This window comes from Chiloscyllium plagiosum, unplaced genomic scaffold, assembly GCF_037043375.1.
Source record: "Chiloscyllium plagiosum isolate Xiang-an unplaced genomic scaffold, Cpla_swu_hap1 HiC_scaffold_11, whole genome shotgun sequence".
NCBI classification, from domain to species: Eukaryota; Metazoa; Chordata; class Chondrichthyes; order Orectolobiformes; family Hemiscylliidae; genus Chiloscyllium; species Chiloscyllium plagiosum.
The window spans coordinates 71,709,911-71,730,425 of record NW_028270149.1 but is presented as its reverse complement, the minus strand read 5'-3'; the positions used below and the strand labels follow the sequence as shown (position 1 = coordinate 71,730,425).

The 20,515-nt window shown below is 40.1% G+C and overlaps 1 protein-coding gene across 4 annotated transcripts in view; it reads right to left on the bottom strand.

Annotated features, from left to right (window-relative positions):
• The window catches only part of lrch2 (leucine-rich repeats and calponin homology (CH) domain containing 2), a 163,324-nt gene that overhangs the window by 8,725 nt on the left and 134,084 nt on the right, over window positions 1-20,515 (bottom strand). For all 4 annotated transcript variants that reach the window (XM_043704469.2, XM_043704471.2, XM_043704470.2 and 1 more), the window contains 4 exons: window positions 19,464-19,521; window positions 15,554-15,666; window positions 4,901-5,038; window positions 1,646-1,723 (listed from right to left, as the gene is read on the bottom strand). In XM_043704469.2, coding sequence (XP_043560404.2) covers window positions 1,646-1,723; window positions 4,901-5,038; window positions 15,554-15,666; window positions 19,464-19,521 — 387 coding nt within the window. The remainder of the gene's footprint in view (window positions 1-1,645; window positions 1,724-4,900; window positions 5,039-15,553; window positions 15,667-19,463; window positions 19,522-20,515) is intronic.

The window sequence follows — 20,515 nt, the reverse complement described above, 5'->3', positions numbered from 1 at the left end:
AACAAATTAATCAAAATTAATTTGCCTGGGTCAATGTCTCACCTACTCTCGACAGGTGTACTAAAATTTCTGAACGGGTTGATTAGAAAAAAAAATTAACTTGCAGCCTCCCAACCAAATCTATAATGGACCTCAAAATGCAGTAGCTTAAAAATGTGTTGCTAGAAAAGCGCAGCAGGCCATGCAGCATCAAAGGAACAGTAGAATTGACGTTTCGGGCATAACCCTTCTTCATGCCCGAAACGTCGATTCTCCTGTTCCTTTGATGCTGCCTGGCCTGCTGCGCCTTTCCAGCAACACATTTTTAAGCTCTGATCTCCAGCATCTGCAGTCCTCACTTTCTCCTCAAAGTGCAGCAGAAAATTCAGATCATAAGAAATCCTGCAGTTTCTACATGCAGTACAATAATCAGTAAAAAAGTAGATAAACAAAATCTTACTAGAGAATTAATGCTACTTTTATAATTTTTAAGAAACTAATTACACCATCTATTCTCAGGAAGTAGCCTTCCCGTTGTTTGCTTTTGGATTCAGAAGATTGCAGTTTTTATACTCTAAAGATAATGTAAATATATCGTACAAAGGCAATGCGTCAGGAGCTAGCCGAATGTAGAAAAATGCTGCAAGGGGCACTAGTCAAAACTACTTGCGGTTTCTGGAAGTAATAAAAACAAAAACATGTTGAACTGATACAGCTGTGTGATAACTCTTGAATAACTGTCATCTGTCCAAATGAAGAATTTTACTGGCAGACTGACAGCTCATTCCAGAACTATGCCACTGGAGGCTCATACCATTGTGACTTAAGATCTCGAAGAACGAGTCGGCAGGTCACCCCACTGAGCCTCAATATGATTATACCTAGTAAGACTGTGGCCTTAACTCAAGGATCTTTTCTTGCCTGATCCCATAATCCTCACCATTCTTGCAGATCAAAAATTTGCCTAACTTAACCTTGAACACTTTCAATGACTCAGCCTTGACTGCATTATGGAAAGAAAATCCCCAAAACCTACAACTCACAAAGAAAAACTGCCTCATCTGCCCTCCTATGTCTAGATTCCATCATGAGGAAAACAAGTTCTCAGTATCCACTCTAATAAGCTCCTTTACTATCTTGTACGTTTCAATAAGATCTTGTTTTTCTTAAACTCCAAGGAATATAGGCTCAACCATTTCTCGTAAAACAAGTCAACCTTTCATCCCATGATTAAACCTGTGGAACCTACTCTGGATCGATTCCATTGCAAATACATCTTCAAGTATGTGGATGAAAAAATACACAATACTTGAAGTGTAGTCTCTCTAAAGCACTGTGCAGTTGCCTATCTTTAAACTCCACTGCTCGCAATAAATTCCAAAATTGTAAGCCAGAATGTCTGAAACAACTGTAAAAGAATACCAAAATGTCTTAAGTCGATTTTACAACATTGGAAATAACTCATCATGGAAGGCATAACTGTTATTTGGAAAACTGTAGACTTTTCCCCTTATGAGGTGTGATTGAATAAATCCCCTCTCAAACCTCAATCTGTGGTAAAGCATTCCAATTTCAAATTCAGGCATTGAGTGTTAAATTCCAAGCTTTCAAACAGCATTTTTACAGTGTTATGTGGCTTGCACCACACAAATACACTATATATTACCTCTGGAACCCCCAATTTTCTGCAAGCTTCGAGAAAATTTTCAACATTCCTTCTGCACTTTGCCATACTCAGTTTAGGCTAGAAAGTAAAGAAAATTAGGTCATTTCATTGCATATCTTTTATTTTCATAAAATATGTACAAGGCTGCATTAACATAACCATTACAATTTGGTACATATTAATTGACTAATCAATTTAAAGCATCTGAGACAAAAAGAAACTCTCTGGTAAGAAAATTTAGAACACTCATTCTTCACTATTTTGCTGGCAGATCATAAATTCAACATCCACTCCGCAAACAATGTAGACCAAGGAGTGGCTCTTGTATGCAGAGGAATCATCCACATCTACACAATGAAAGCTCCATAGGTCTTACATTTTAAGATGATGATCTCTAATTCTTCTGAACTCCAATCAATCCACACATTACCCATTCATACTTTCCTCATCTGATACAGGCTTCATTCTCAGAATGAGATGAACCTTCTTTGCCCTGCTTTTAATTTAATGAAGTTTATGAATGCACAGAAGTTCTTCCTTTCTCTTCGTTTTTTTTTTATCAGAGTCATTGGACTCCATATATTAACTCTGTCTTTTTGATAGATCTTTCCAGACCTGCTGTTTCTCCAGAACTATTTTTGTTTCAGATTTCCAGCATCTGCAGTTGAGATTTTTAAGCATTCCACTAGTTTGCACACAACAGGATTAACTTACTTTTGAAGTTAAGTTTCAGATCACTTGTTAGATGAACAGAAAACTGATGCAAATGTTAAGTTCAGTCTTCATTTATCAGTCTAGATAATAATCATACATTTTTTTACCTGTATTTTCATTCTCTTAGAAGGAAAATTACTCAATACTCAAAAAGTGATAACAACTGCAGCCACCCACGCTATTCTGACTGCATCACCTTCCCATGATTACTGTTCTCAGTATGATAGATGTTGTACAATGGTAAATTTGATGTCTTTCTGACACTATTTGCAACACAGTAATGATTTACTAATCGACATGCTGTAATTTCTAAGAATTGAATGATTAGCAAAAATAATTTGGCATTTTGTAACTTGCAACATAGCAGAGCAATAAATTTCAAATATTTTTCGCAGAAAAATGCTTGTTATGAACTGCCAGTTTTTAAAAACATAATAAAAAAAGTTGCATCTTCTTCAGGAAAATTATATTTGATCAGTTAACAAAAGTTAATATCTTGTCTTTCGTCCATTTTTACTACAATTTAATAAAAGGTATTTTGCAAACGTTTGACAAAACATGCCAATTTGGAAAGTATAGAGGAAATGAATTTCGCAGGGATAGCAGCATGAAGTCCACCTCAACTACTGCAGGAAGACAGGCCCTATCCATGGCCATTTCGCCAACTGTCCTGCCCTTCTCAAACTTGAATATATTTCACATCTCAGAATTTTTGAGTGTAATTTTGTGCAATCTGATTTAACTCGAGTGACTTGGATGAACATGAGAGCCAAATAGCCTGACAAAGGTTCACCAATGCCAAATTTGAACTGTTTCTTTCTGAAGCCAGAACAGTATGTTTAATATTTTCTATTTTAGTCCAAAATCTCCAATACTTTGTTTTTGTTCCTATAGATTTAAGATGATTGGCAGAACTAGTGGCAACATGAGCAAAAATCTTTTATGAAGAGAGTGGTTAAGGTGTGACATGCATTGCCTGAGATTGCAGTGAAGGTAGAATCAATAGTGTCATTCAAAGCAAAAATTGTAAAAATTATTGGAAGAGAAAAGTTTTGCATTGTTGTAGGAAAAGGAGAGATATGGGTGGAGGTGAGTTGCATTAACAAAGAGCTATCACAGACATGTGACTCACCTTCTGTACTGTTATTAATCTATGCTTTGAATTCTATGAGTTTCGTGGCATATTATGCCATTTCTTTTGATTTTATCCCTCCCAGAAATTTTTTGCAATAATGAGACTGTTACCCAATGCAATTCAAGCTCAAGTATCCAAACACAGACAACTACTGTAATCATAGATGTTTAAAGCACAGGAAGTCACTTAGCCAATTATGTCCATGCTGGTGAATAAAAACCTACCTAATCTAATACCATTTTCTTGCACTTAGCCTTACAGTCTGTGGTAATATAAGTGAGTATTTAAATACTGTGTAAATGTTCTGAGTGTTTTAACCACTTTTTCAGGTAGTGAGTTCAAGACTCCCATTACACTCCTCAAAGCCTTCTTCTTACTTAAAATCTGTCTCTCCTGGTTATTGACCCCTCTATTATTGTAAAAAGTGCCTTCCATCCTGTCCTCCTCCTAATCTTATATTTCTCTATCAGAATCCATCTTAACTTTCGATGCTCCAAGGAAAACAACCTCATCTGCCCAGACTTTCCTCATTGGTCTTCCCTCCAGCCCAGGCAGCATCCTAGTAAATCTGCTCTGCATCCTCTCAACTGCTCTCCCGAGATTTCACGCTTTGACTTTGTTTAGCAGGCCCACCACCTATCTGCTTGCTTCTGGGACCTCTCCACTCCTGCTCGTCTTTATAATCTCACTGTTACTGTTCCCAGAGTACCACACACGTTCACCTCTCGACTGTCTGCTTCACTACAAGGGTTTCACTTCACCCACTTTCTCCAACTTGCATTATAAAACCTGTGTTTTGTAACAATGCCATCAACCAATTAGCTCATTTCTGGCAAACATCACAACCATTACTCTTACCTATTTGTGGTTGTGTACAGTATTTTAAATTCAATGATCAAATAAATACTTAGGTACCCTAGACCAAGAATAAGGTGAAAGGGTTGTGAAACGGAGAATAAATACCAAAGCTAGTTAATGCAATCAATTTTAATGGAGCTATTCTTCCACGGTCAGATTTGGAAAAGGTTTAAGAAACCTTTCAATGAGTATGAATGTGTTTCTTCACATGATATACTTTAAAAAACAAGGCGTGCTCACATATGTTCGAGACATAAACAGGGAGCTTAAAGCCATATAGTCAAATACAGCTAATGTTATGCAAAAGTGTTAGATCAAAACTGAACTACAATAATTATACTCAAGATTTCTTAACCAAAATTCTGTTGATTGTATCAACTTTTAGGGTTTTCCATTAGATAATTCTGCTATCCATCTAGATAACTTGATACACCCACAGTAGTTTCTAAATGATTCTGAAAAACAACATACTTAAAAAGTCAAATTTCATTAGAATCAGGAGAAACCTTTCTTAAAAACAGTATATATTTTACTGTAAGTGAACTTACCACTGCTGGTGATGGGACGTGGATGCTCGCCACTGATCGTGGCCGAATATGATTGGTAAGATGACAAAGTACCACCCCATCCATTAATGCTGCACCTACATCTTCTGGTAAAATAACCTTTAATCTTAATTCAAGGTTCTATTTAAGAGGAGAAAAAGGTTTATTTAATCTCACTAAAAGCAATTGTCTAAATCAAAAGATTACAGATTTTCACTAGTTTATCCTAATTTTTTTAACATACCATATCATACATGTTGTTCACACATACAGCACTAACTGGGAAAGTGAAGTACAGCTACATTTTTCACTTGCTAACCCAAAAGAAAACCCTTCCCTTTCCCAAGTCTTTAAATAATTTCTCAGACAGTGCAAAAGGCAACCCATTCTTACACAGCTAACACACTTGCAAGATAAGGAGAATGAGGAGGAAAAAAATTATGTGCACAGAAGAAACATATTCAGTGTTGAGACATCCTTTGAATTATTGGTGACAAATCTTTTCTGCTATTTGCCACAAACACACGATTTGGAAAATAATAGGTATTTTTGTTACCGTTTTATCTTGCATTGGGAATTTTAGGAATTCTATTTTCCTTATGGAGCCTTATATTGAGCGAAGTACAAATCTAAAGTTAACCTACATCAAGTTGCTTTGTTTTATACATTAGAAATGTCTGGATAGTTTTTGTTTAAAAACCTGTCTTTGTTTGGTCCAGAAATTGTTTGGGTGAAATTAATTATGGGAACTATAGATTTCATCCTGCTGTGAATCTATAGTATCTAGAAAGCATTATGATAATCTATCATAGGATAACCAGGTAGAAAGGGTTCAGTTCTGAGCACATGGGTGCTATAATGTTAAGCATGGATAATGATAATTCATCTTACATTATAAATGGATGTAAAATATACACTGTCGATCAGAATAAGTGATAATACCTAACAAAAATTAACATTCTTTTCATAAACGGTAAGTCATTAGAGAGGTTCTATGTTCTCCCAGCTGTTTAGGATATCCATTTCTCACCAACAACACAAAAAGATAAGTGAACTTTAGCATGGAATACATTTTTTGTTTGAAGGTGAGCACAGACACTGCATTTGGAGTAAGGCAACTAGCCCTGATCGCCCAGGCATTGGAGGTTCAGCAGCAGGTCAAGTCCTTGGTACAGTGCTATATCTTCAGCTTGGAAACAACTACAAATCCATTATGAAAATTGAGGGGTAAATCAAAAAATACCACAATTACAAAAACTGAGAAAAGAAAGTAAATTTGAGAGGAAACAGTGCAGCATGAGCTGAGAATATCTGAATACTAAGCAATTTGTGCAACTCCACCAAAATGAGGAAAATCATAAAATTAATACACAGGTCAGCAGCCAAAAGAACAAAGTTGATCGCATCTTGAGCAAATTTTGTGAATGAGTAGATTAACAGCATAACAAAACCTATGTGGGGCCCCTGTATTAATCACTAGCGAAGTGGAGAAAATGTTATCTCACACTAATCATCTTATATTGCTTCAGTCCACAATGATCCACTTGCTTGTGATTTTTTTCAGCAAAATTCTCCCTAATTAAGTAAAACAAATACAAATGTGTGATACTATCCAATTCAAAGTAGCGCATTTTTTTTGGATGAGATGCTAATTATTCAGTCACTTCACCACCAACCCTCAGTAGCAGCAGTGTGCACTATCAACAAGATGCACTGCAGAAATTCACCGGACATCCTTAGACAGCACCTTCTAATTCAGTGACCACTACCATCTGGAAGGGCAATGGTAACAGATTCACAAGAATGTGACAATCTGCAAGTTCCTCTCCAAGCCACTCCCCAATCTGACTAGGAAATATATTGCTGTGCCTTCACTGTCACTGGGTTGAAATCCTGAAACTCCCTCGCTAACATCATTTTAAGTCCACTTACAACAGCTCAAGAAGGAATCATACTACCATCCTCTCAAAGGCAACTAGAGACAGGCAATAAAAATTGGTTCAGCCAGTGACACACACATTCCATGAATGCATTCAAATAAAAAAAATCACTAATTCAAATGCACTGCAAGCTTGATTTGTTTCGATCCATTTTTAAAAAGTACTGTAAAGCCAACCCCATCTCTAAACCGGCCACACTAATCACCATTGATGTTTCCAGTCAACCTGCTTTTTCGATGCTGCCTTCCAGAGGGCTCTAAACTTGAATTGGCTACTGATAAGCATGGTTTTCGAAGCTTTGGAATACAGTTCTTAAAAAGTATATTCAATAAGCTGACTAGTGTTACTGCTTCATTTCTTATCAGAATCCTACAATTATTGTACAATTGGGCTGCTACTCTTGACCCAAATCCATCATTTTGATTTCTACTTTCACTCCTTACCCCATCTACACCACTACCTCCCTTTTTTCACTTTTGTTTTTTCCATTGTCAGGCACTTGCTCCCTTAAATCCCCTCAGCACTGACTATTCTCTTGTTGCAATCCCAAACTTGACTCAAACTTTTTTATGGTTCAACAACTCCTGGAGAACTCATCTACGATACCTGAACATTGTTCCTTCCTGTCCTCTTGCTAACCTACTCTGCCTAGTGCACCCAAAGCTGAAAAATATGTTGCTGGACAAGCGCAGCAGGTCAGGCAGCATCCAAGGAGCAGGAGAATCGACGTTTCGGGCATAAGCCCTTCTTCAGGAAACCCAAAGGACAAATTCTTGCTGGTCTGAACCTCTCCTCCAGTGCTAACCTTGAGGACTCTGTCAGCAAATCAGATACTAAAGATTCTCTTCTACATCCACCTCTGGAATGCTTGTCTAATTGTGAACATGGCTCTGCCATTCTTGAGCTTTGATGTAGAAATGCCAGTGTTGGACTGGGGTGCACAAGGTCAGAAGTCATACGACACCAGGTTATTGTCCAACAGGTTTATTTGAAATCACAAGCTTCCAAAGTGCTGCCCCTTCATCAGGTGATTCTTGAGCTTAAAGCAGATGATTTGATTGGCTCTGGTAGATACATGGCTGTGAAATGCTGACTACTTTGCGCTAAATTAAGCCTTGCTACGGCAAGTTGTCAATATTCTGCCTCTCCAAGCCAGGTTCCATTCCACCCTTATTCAACTGTCTGTGTGGAGTTTGTATGTTCTCCCCATGTTTGCATGGGTTTCTCCAGGTGCGCTGGTTTCCTCCGCGTGCTCCAGGTTCCTCCCACAAAGATGTGCATGTTGGGTGGATTGGCCACGCTAGATTTGCCACAGTATCCAGAGCTGTGCAGGTTAGGTGGGTTATCCATGGGAAATGCAGGGTTACAGGGATAGGATAGGTGTAGCGGGTAGGGAGCTGGGCATAAGAGTCCTATTTCGCTCCCTGTAGTGGTGATGCGTGAAACACCTTGATCTGTCTTCCTACTCATGTGGCATTTTCTCCTCCCTTAGGCATCTCACTTTGTTCTAGTCCTCTTTCATTTCATATCCTGTTCTCTGACGATTCGAGAATCAGTAAAAGAACAACGGAGTTTTCTCACCACTTTGCACCAGCCTGTGCACTCAACCTCTTCTTCATTTCAATTCATCGGAATATCTGAGTTCACCGTCCTTTATTCTTGCTTAGCCTCTCTGTATCAAATCCTGAACCCTCACAACCAACCCCTTGTCATGTCACTGTGATGTGGTCTCCTGCGTCAAACACCAATACTAGCATGCTATGGCCTATGCGCTGCCCTGTTAGCTCATGGAGCATATGCCATTAAGATTGGGTTCTCGTTGACTCAGATGTCAAGTTTATCATTACACTAACTATTTACGTTGCTGTAATATCAACCCACTCGCAGCTGGACTGCAGCAATTTGAGAAGGCACTCACCACCATTTTCTCAAGGGCAATGAGGGATGGGCAATAAATGCTAGCCAGCCAGCAATGCCTACATCCCACAAATGAGAGTCAACCCAAGGAAAGTAATGGGCCCGGATGGAGTCCCTGGTCATGCACTAATATCCTGTGTGGATCAGCTGAAAGAAGTATTTAGTGACATCCTCAACCACTCCTTCCTACAAACCGAAGTCCCTACCTGCTTCAAGAAGACTACCATCATCCCCATACCAAAGAAAGCACATGCAATGTACCTTAATGACTACTGTCCCATGGCTCTGACCCCCATAATTATGAAGTGCGTCAAGAGGCTGGTCATGGCCCACATCAACTCTAGTCTCCCAGCCTGCCACGTAACAGGTCCACAGCAGATGCCATTTTCCTAGCCCTGCACTCATTCCTGAAACATCTGGACAATGAGAACAGCTATGTCAGACTCCTACTCATCGACTACCGCTCCGCCTTCAACACCATTATCCCTTCCAGACCGATGTCAAAGCTCAGAGATCTAGGTATCTTACCCGCTTTCTGCAACTGGATCCTCAGCTTCCTGACCCATAGACTACAATCAGTGAAGATGGACGACTGCAACTCCTCCACGATAACAATCAGCAATGCAGCCCCCCCCCCAGGATGCATTCTCAGCCTCCTACTGTACTCACTGTACAGCCACAACTGTGTAGCCAAACTCTGAATGAATGCCACCTACAAGTCTGCTGACAACCACCACCGTGGTAGGACTAATATCAAATGACGAGTCATAATACAAAATACAATATACAATACAGAAGGCTTGGTGTCATGGTTCAATGATAACAACCTCTATCTCAATATCAGCAAAATGAAAGATCTGATCATTGAGTTCAGAAACAAAGGAGAACATGACCCCACCTACATCAACTGAGTGGAGGCTGAGAGCATCAAGTTCCTCGGAGTGACGGCCAAGGCGGCACAACAACGCCTCTTCTTCCTCAGACGGCTTAGAAAATGTGGCACCTCTATAAGGACCCTCACCAACCTTTACAGATGTACCACATAAAGCATACTACCCAGGTGTATAAAGGCAACTGCTCTGTCCAGGACTCTAAGAAACTACAGAAAGTTGTGTGCACAGCCTAGGCCATCACAGAAACTAACCTTCCAGCCAAGGACTCCATTTACACTTCTCATTGCCATGGAAAGGCAGCCAACATCATCAAAGACCCCTCCCACCCCAGTTATGATCTCCTACAACTTCTTCCTTCAGACAAGAGATACACAAGCTTGAACACATGCACCAACAGGCTCAAGAACAGCTTCTTCCCTGCCATTATTAGACTGATGAATAGAATCTCTTATAATGTTGTTCTTGTTAATGTTGATCTTGTTTCATACACCTCCTGTGCAGTGTAGCCTGTATGCCTCACTCTAAGCATCCTATATGTCCTTGCTTACTATGATTTGCCTGTACTGCTCACAAACAAAGATTTTCACTGTACTTAGGTTCACACGATTACAATAAATCAAAGCAAATGAATAAAAAATACACAAGTATACAGTATGGGTTCTATGCTTACCAATATTTCTATATATTCCATTCACAAGACTGACTCAACACACTACATTCCACTACACTGATAAAGTGACTGAAGTTATCTAAATACTGAAACCTCACATGTTACACACCTGCCTTCAAAGTAGACTGCCTGTCTGGATTGGAACCTACAGAATTACACAACATCTATCACAGATAATGTCATGCTTGACTACTTTGTTGTATCACTCTTTACACACAACCTTCATCACCCATTTTTCTGTATCGACTCCTGGGGAAAAAGAACCTGACCCAATGGGAGGTATTAGCATATTCAATAACAGGAATGAAGAGGTTTGAGATGGATGCATAGTTAGTAAGGACAGAGGATTTTCTTTTCAGGAAGGGATGGTTGGTGAGTGATTTAAGTCACTATTTAAGTCTAAACCTAACACACTGTATGCCTTCTTAACAGCACTATCAACCTGGGTGGCAACTTTCAGGGATCTATGTACGTGGAAGTAATTTATAAAAATGACAAACAGCAATGATCCCAAAACAGATCCTTGTGGCATACCACTAGTAACTGGACTCCAGGCTGAATATTTTCCATCGAACATCACTCACTGCCAGTTTCTATTCCAAACTGCTAAATCGCCCTTCATCCCATGCCTCTGCATTTTCTCCAACAGCCTACCATGTGGAACCTTATCAAAGGCCTTACTGAAGTCCATGTACACCACATCAACTGCCCTACCCTCAAAAACATTTGGTCACCTTCTCAAGAAACTCCATGAGGTTTGTGAGACATGACCTACCCATGATGAATCCATGTTGACTATCTGCAATAAATTATTGATTGTAAGATGATTAGAAATCCTCTCTCTTATAATCCTTTCCTAAACTTTCCCTACAACAGACATAAGGCTCACTGGTCTATAATTACTTGGGTCATCTTTACTGCCCTTCTTGAACAAGGCCACAACATTTGCAATCCTCCAGTCCTCTAGTAGTAAACTTGTAGACAATGACAACTCAAAGATCAAAGCCAGAGGCTCCAACACTTCCTCCCTAGCTTCCCAGAGAATCCTTGGATAAATCCCATCTGGCCGAGGGGACTTGTCTACTTTCAATCCTTCTAGAATTGATAATACCTCTTCCTTACTAACCTCGATCCTTTCCAGCCTAATATATGATATCTCATTCTGCTCCTTTACAATATTCTCCCTTTCCTGAGTGCAAACAGATGAGAAATCCACAGGGTCCACACACAACTTCCCACTTCTGTCTTTGACTGGCCCTATTCCTACCGTAGTCATCCTTTTATTCCTCACATAGCTATAGAACACCTTAGGTGTCTCCTTTAGTCTACTTGCTAAAGACTGTTCATGTCCTCTCTTTGCTCTTCTTAACTCTCTCTTTAAATCCTTCCTAGCTAATCTGTAACTCTCCATTGCCGCATCTGAACCATCTCGTCTCATCATCACATAGGCCTCCTTCTTCCGCTTAACAAAAGATGCAATTTCTGTAGTAAACCATGGTTCCCTTACCTTATTACTTTCTCCCTGCCTGACAGGGTCATACCAATCAATGACACGCAATATCTGTTCCTTAAACCAGCTCCACATTCCGATTGACACCATCCCCTGCATTTTGCTACCCCATTCTATGCATACCAAGTCTTGCCTAATCACATTATAATTGCCCTTCCCCCATCTATAACTCTTGCCCTGTGGCATGTACCTATCCCTTTCCTTCGCTAAATTAAACGTAACCGAATTATGGTCACTTTCTGCAAAGTGTTCACCTACCATTAAATCAAACACCTGGCCTGGTTCATTACCAAGCACCAGATCCAGTGTGGCCTTCCCTCTTGTCAGCCCTTCGACATACTGTGTCAGGAAACCTCCCCTGCACACATTGGACAAAAACTGATCCATCTGACATACTACAGTTTTAGCATTTCCAGTCAATGTTGGGGAAGTTAAAGTCCCCCGTAATGACCACCCTGTTCCTTTCACTCCTACCCAGAATTGTTTTGCCAATCCTCTCCTCCACATACCTGGAACTCTGCAGAGGCCTATAAAAAACTACCAACAGTGTGACCTCTCCTCTCCTGTTTCCAAGCTCAGCCCATACTACCTCAGTAAACGAGTCCTCATCAAAAGTTTTTTCAGCCACCGTTATACTGTCCTTGACTAACAAGGCTACACTCCCCCCCTCTTTTACCGCTTTCCCTGTTCTTAATGAAATATCTAAACCCTGGAACGTGCAACATCCATTCCTGACCCTGCTCTATCCATGGTCTCCAAAATAGTCACAACACCGAACATACACAACATATTCCAGATGAACACATCCATTGAGTTCCAGTTCCAAAAATGGCATGGTAGCTCAAGTCACTGTTGTGCATCCGTAAGGCAGAAACTACGTGGGTCACACTTTTAGGCTAACATGCACAATGCAGTTTAGAAGTGCACAGGCAGGGAGAAAATGGAAGACCACCATGCAATCTAAGAGAAAGCATGTGTGATAAAGACGTTTAATATACACTACTGCTATTTAAGAAGTTGGATTTTTGAAGTAGAAGCAGATGAATGTTGGTTTAATTTCTGAGAATGCAATTTTTTGTTTGAAGAAAGGTCAGAAAGTAAATAGGAACAGTAACTTAATTGTGCAAAGAATAGGATTCGGTTAAGAGCTAGCAGGATAGGGTGCATCTCCAGAAGTGGGTCAATCCTATGAATACACATTGAAGAAACTAGGCTAGTGTTGTCCAGAGTTTTGAAGGAAAAGAGGTAATCTCATTGAAATCTACTCAGTACTGAAAGGAACTGGCTAGATGCAGTTATTTACCCTGGTTGGGAAGTCTAGAATAGAGGGATTCAAAATATGGTAATGTCACTTAGGAAAGAGATTGGAAGAATTTCCTTTTACTCAGAAGTCTGTGAATGTTTGGGATTCTCTACCCTAGAGAATTATGGAAATTCAGTATTTTTACAAGAGATTTTGAGATTTCTAAATACCAGTGACATAAATACACCTGGGGATATCTGGGGAAAAGACACTGAAATGGCTGATCAGCCATGATCATACTGAAAGCAGAGCAGGTTTCAGAGCTGAATGGTCGACTTCTGCTCCTATGTTTCTGCTCCATCACAACAGCTTAATGAGTGTTAGTTTACATTTAAACCTGCTTAGTTTTTCTGTCTATAATAAAAGTAAAATACAGTAAAGTTCCTATTATCCAGAATTCTCATGCAACAAAACAATTGAGAGGAATAGATTTCCTTGTTCTGGAAACTGACTGCTTGGGTGTTTCCCTCTCCCTGTCTAATTTCTTTTCTTTTGATCAAGCCTTGACGATGTTGCTTATCAGCTGTCCTGGCTGCAACCTGCACATTCATATAACTAGCACCCTGCATTCTCCTTGCATGACAATTACTGTGCTGCCGATGGTAGAAATCTGAAATAAAATGAAGTGCAAGAGAAATTCAGTAGCTCTGTGGAGAGAGAAAGAGTTGATGTTTCCAGGACTCTTGGGATTTGAAATGTTAACTCTGATTTTCTCTCCAAAGATACTGTCAGACCTATTGAGTTTCTCCAGCACTTGGTTTTTATTTTAGCTTTTCTAATATCCCTTTATCACCCCGTCCTCATTTTAGAGCTTGGATTCACATTTGTTTTTTAAAACATATCCATTGTCATGCCATAACACAACACCTCATTCAGAGCCTAAGCAGGTCAGCATCTCTCTCTCCACCCAAATAAACAAGCTTTGTATCTTTGATCTAAGTTTTGTTCTTAGATTTTTAGATTAGATTAGATTAGATTTTTAGATTAGATTAGATTACATTACAGTGTGGAAACAGGCCCTTCGGCCCAACAAGTCCACACCGACCCGGCGAAGCGCAACCCACCCATACCCCTACATTTACCCCTTACCTAACACTACGGGCAATTTAGCATGGCCAATTCACCTGACCTGCACATCTTTGGACTGTGGGAAGAAACCGGAGCACCCGGAGGAAACCCACGCAGACATGGGGAGAACGTGCAAACTCCACACAGTCAGTCGCCTGAGATGGGAATTGAACCCGGGTCTCTGGCGCTGTGAGGCAACAGTGCTAACCACTGTGCCACCGTGCCGCCCACCAACCTTCACCTTGCAACCTTCATCATTGTTGGATAGTTTTCATAATATTAATCAAAACAATATTGAGCACATTTTTAAAGAGAATATCCCTCTTACTGCCTTAAATATTTACTTGACAACTTGCTGTCAACTTTCTACTCTCCAATGCTATTCTGAAGACAGGTTGTCAACTTACTATTTAATTTGTTAGCGTCTGCGGTTTTGCAGGAGAAACATACTGGTTTTAAATACAATACCCAATTCACAAAATTTGGATTTGCAAACAAATACTGCCCTTTTGTCATTCTTAAAGAGTGAATCCATGGGGTTCCTCTGTTGGTCAGACCTGCACAAATGTAGCCACTATTGACAAGTTTGTGGTAATAAGTAATTCAATGTGCAACGTCATCTCAATTCTCCTCATTAATTAGGGAAGCCAGTAGTATGTTAGGAAGTTTCTTATCAAATAACTTCCAAGAATTAAGTTGACTCTATTCACCATCTTTCCCTTATCTACTAACGACATCTTCAAAATGTGTTTTGCTTTTGAAAATCCATGTTACCTTCAACATATTGCCTCCAACTGAATATATATTCTTCATGTTTTCTTCAAGTAATTTCATTATTCATCGCTTGTGGATACATGAAAATGATAAAAATGGGCTGAGGAGGTTCATCTACTGACAGTAATAGTACACTGGAATGGAGGCATAGATTTGAGATGCTGAGTAACCTATTCTTGTTTCGAGACATGTTAGGGTAACAGTTTCCCAGGATAGTTAATAAGCTTTGACAATATCAACATTACAAAATATCTTGTGACAACATTTATAAATACACTTGTCCTGGTATGAAATAGGAAAATGGCACATCAGCGACCATTTGTAAATGTGTCAGTACTTTTGCACTTAAAAGTGATAGCTTTGCCAAGTTGTAGGCCTGTAATTGCAAGGATGTCATACCTACCTCATGTCGTCCAAAATTCATTCTCCAAATCTTATTCTAGAGAAAAAGTAGTTGCATTGCTGGATTGTTTTTTTGTCCACATTTCATTTAAAGATCACAAAATATCAAGAGCACTACCATTACACTTCATTTAAATCTTGCTAAAAGTATTGCAAATAGATAATTTCAAATGGTTTACCTGTTTAAGCTGCCTAATTTGTTCTAATTCTTCTCTTAGGTGTTCCATCTTTCTTCTGATAGTAAAACCTGGGTCAACTGCTCCAAGTTCCTGACGTGATGGACGTGTAAATGCTGTTTGAAGTATAGTACAAACACAAAGTGATACTTCGAGAAGAATATATTGGCCCTTTCGGGAGTATAACATAGGTTAATAAGAAATTTACCTGAACTTCAAAGGTTAAGTAATGAGAAGCTACTATACAAATTAAATCTATTTTCTTTATAATTTAGAAGGTTAAAAGGTGATCCGTTTGAGGTCTTCAAAATATTAACAAGATGAGATAGGGCAATTAGGATAAAATATTTCCAACAATTAGAGATTCTAGAACTAGGGCGTACAATGTAAAAATTAGGCCCAGACTACTTAGGAGAGATGTTATGTACACAAAGGATGGTAAATGTTTGGAACTCCCTTCACAAATGGCAGTGGATGCTCCATCAGTTATTATATTACATCTAAAACAGATATATTTTTATTAAGCAAAGAAATTAGAGGATATGGAGTTAGACCACAGATCATCCATGATTTCAATGAATGACTGAACAGACACAAGAGCTGAATCACACACGCCGGTTCCTATTAAAAAAAATGAATGTAACCCAAATCACAGGGGATGAGCAAACTCAACTCCACCGACCTCAATACTGTCCTATCCCCCCTTGTCCAGGAACTCCCCACATACGTTCAAGACATCACCCACGCCCTCCACCTCCTCCAAGACTTCCGTTTCCCTGACACCCAACGCCTCATCTTCACCATGGACATCCAATCCATCTACACCTCCATCTGCCATGACTAGGGCCTCCAAGCCCTCCGTTTCTTCCTCTCCCGACATCCAAAATAGGACCCTTCCACTGAACACTCATTAGTTTGACTGAACTCGCCCTCACCCTTAACAATTTCTCCTTCGAATCCTCCCACTTCCTCCAGGCGAAAGGGTACCCGCATGAGCCACAGCTATGCCTGTCTCTTTGTCAGCTACGTAGAACAGTCCATCTTCCATAGTTACACTGGCACCACTCCCCACCTCTTTCTCCGCTACATTGATGACTGCATCGACGACACCTCGTGCTCCCGCGAGGAGGTTGAGCAGTTCATCAACTTTACCAACACATTCCACCCTCACCCTAAATTCACCTGGACCATCTCTGACACCTCCCTCCCCTTCCTGGACCTCTTCATCGCCAATGACTTGACACTGACCAGTTCCAGCACAGAACACACCAGATGGCCTCCTTCTTTAGAGACCGCAATTTCCCTTCCAACGTGGTTGAAGATGCCCTCCAACGCATCTCATCCACATCGCACACCTCCACCCTCAAACCCCACCCCTCCAACCGTAACAAGGACAGAACCCCCCTGTCCTCACCTTCCACCCTTCGCATAAACTGCATCATCTGCCAACATTTCTGCCACCTCCAAACAGACCCCACCACCAGGGATATATTTCCCTCCCCACCCCTTTCCACAAAGACAGTTCCCTCCGTGACTACCTGGTCAGGTACACGCCCCCCCCCCCCCCCCAAACAACCCACCCTCCCCTCCTGGCACCTTCCCCTCCCACCACAGGAATTGCAAAACCTGCGCCCACACTTCCCCCTCACCTCCATCCCACGCCCCAAAGGAGCCTTCCACATCCATCAAAGTTTCACCTGCACATCCACCAATATCATTTATTGTATCCGTTACTCCTGATGCAGTCTCCTCTACATTGGGGAGACTGGACGCATTCTCGCAGAGCTCTTTAGGGAACATCTCCGGGATACCCGCACCAATCAACCCCACCACCTTCTGGCCCAACATTTCAACTCCCTCCCCCCCCCCCCCCCCCCCCCCCCCCCACATGCAGGTCCTGGACCTCCTCCATTGCCACTCCCTTACCACCATCATCTTCCACCTTGGAATGCTTCAACCCCAGGACATCAATGTGGACTTCACCAGTTTTCTCATTTCCCCTTCCAGCACCTTACCCCAGTTCCAATCTTCCAGCTCAGCACCGTCCTCATGACCTGTCCTACCTACCGATCTTCCTTCCCACCTATCTGCTCCTCCTCTCCGACCTATCACCTTCATCTCCAACTCCATCCACCTATTGTATTCTTGGCTACCTTCCTCCCAGCCCCAACCCCCTCCTATTTATCTCTCCACCCCAGAAACTCTCTGCCTTCATTCCTGATGAAGGGCTTTTGCCCAAAACGACGATTTCCCTGCTCCTCAGATGCTGCCTGACCTACGGTGCTTTTCCAGCACCACTCTAATCTAGACTCTATTCTTCTGTGGCTTCTGTTTTATACATGGTTGAGCTCCATATCACAGGGCATTCTGGGTCAACTTACAGCATGTGGACTGCAATGGTTCAATAAAGAAGGTCACCACCACCCTTTGCAAGGGCAACAAGCAGCCAGCAACACCCACAACCCATAAGTGAATGAAAAAAAGAATTCATGTGAGCATCCAGCATGTTTTGCAAGCAGGATGTCCAACATGTGCTGCTATATGTGAAAGTTGCCATCGTCCCAGAGGACCATGAATTGACCTCTCATTACAGAGTCACAACTGGTGGAGAGTTTAACCTGAGGGTTACTATACCTCAAGCAAACAATAAGGTTCAGATAGCAGAGCCTCCATGGTGATCTCAAGTAGTACGGAAATTAAGCCTGCACTGGTGGTATTACTTTGCATTGCAAACTAGCCATCCAGACAATTCAGCTAATGGACCCCATTTAAAGATTCAAAGATGCTTTGCCATACTTGTTCAGTGCCACTTAGTTTCAAAATATAGAATGGCATATGGCAAGAAACATTGCTGCTAATTCTATCAGATCTTTGTTTCTTAAACATTATATGGCAGTTCATAATTGGGTGATAAAATAACAGTGGAACTAACGATACTCACTGTTATTTATATGCATGGTGTACCCAGTAGCATATATGGAGAGAAGAGTGGTTGGTTAAAAGGAGGGGAAGTAGGTCTAAATGGGTCTTTTTTCAGGTTGGCAGGATATAATGAGTGATATGTCACAAGGACAGAGATCATTTTTAGGTCACATGTTAAACAATTTTCTGCAGAAAGATTTCTTTGAAAAACTAAATATGCAAGGGGAGATTTACAACAGATACATGCCCTAACCATAGCACACAGCAAGTAACAGCATATTATGTATCTAGAATTTAAGCAAAAGGGTCGGGAAGTTTAATGGAACACAGAATACTTGGAAATATTTTATGCAAAAATAGGCTATTTTCCATTAGAAAGCTTTTGTTTTTTAAGAAAAGTATACAGCAATACCTTTACCTACCCAAACAATCCCAGTAGACCTCAATATCTGCATACAAGTATTAATCAATTATTTTCATCTTGTCATTTATAATGATTAACTTCTACATTTATGAAGAAGCTATACATATTTCACTATTTGAATGTAACTTAAAGGGTACTTGCATTAGATTAATTTTAATGAATTAAATTTTTGCTACAAGTTAAATTATAAGGTCATTTCTGAACATACCAGAGAAATAGGCTATCGCCTGAAAGGGAAACTACCCATTTTGCTATAAGATAGAGAAATTTCAAGTCAGATATTCCTGTATTTGTTTGCAAAATAGATTTTTAGTTGTTCTAGATCTGAAGATATTGGCTTAAATATTCTTGAATATCAATGTGTTTCAGTTATGAATTTGATGAGAGAGATAGCCACCAAGTTTCAGGATTTCAGTTTATTCTAGCTTAGGTTGAATATATAACTTACTTATGTGAAAATGAAGCATCAAACAACTAATCTTTCATCTGAATCAAATAAATTCCTATGTGGAAATTAGTTGCATTCAGAAAGTAGAAAAATTCCGAAGAAATAACTACATGACTTACCTGATCTAGGCTTGAGACCAAAAGGTACTGATGAGGGTTGAGTGGAACGATCATCCTCCTGTAAAAGAATACAAAATTGTTTGTTAAACTAGGTCACATGCTCTTTATTGCGCTATCACAGCTTCAATTCCAAAAACTTTCAAAATGTCAAACTCCAGCATTTCAAAACAAAATTTCCGGTGATTTCTATTAACACAAATATATTTTCAAATATACACTACTCCATTCGAGTGGGCAATTTTCATGTGCACCAGTAGAAATCCTCAGGATATTCAACATCAATGAGGATTATACAGATTCTTATTCAATGTTCACACCCATTTTCAGCAAGGATTACAAACTAGCAAATCTGCATCATGAAACCTGCTACTCTCCCCTCCCAAATCTAGAGGTGCAGAAACCAACTATATAGAGCCATTACAAATTCAGTTGGGCAAGGACTAGACGTTCCTCATACTAGATAAGTAATCTTGGAGCCTGCAATGATTCCTCTGGAGACAATGAGCTTAAATAATAACACAGCAGCTGGCGTGCGATATAAATTGGAAGAGCTGCTCCACAGACTATTCAAACAGCCTGGCAGTCATATTCAGAATTATAGCATATACTTGAGTAATAGTCGATCTCATGTAAAAGTTGACCTCCTATTTTTGGCCAAATAACCTGGAATCTTCCATATATTTCATGTAAAAATCAATTTCAGTTATTCACAGATAATAGATCAACGTTTATGAGTCAGTGTGCCAGTTGTCACATCTAACTCCAGCTTTCCAGTTTGCTGGTTGCTCCGCGCTGTTCCCAGTCTTCCAGTCCGCTGGCTGTTGTGATCTGCTCCAGGTTTTCAGAATTACATTTTTCCCCCCTTTCTTCATTTAGAGATCAGTTGGCTTACTGCTAATGATACAGTATGAATTTTGACGGGCATAAATTTCAGTCCCTCAAAAGTATTATCCAGTAATAGTCGACCACCATAAATTTAAACTTAAAAGGTAGTCAAAAAGTTTGATTATTACTCAAGTATATACAATATATCTTACAGTCAATGTCCCAAC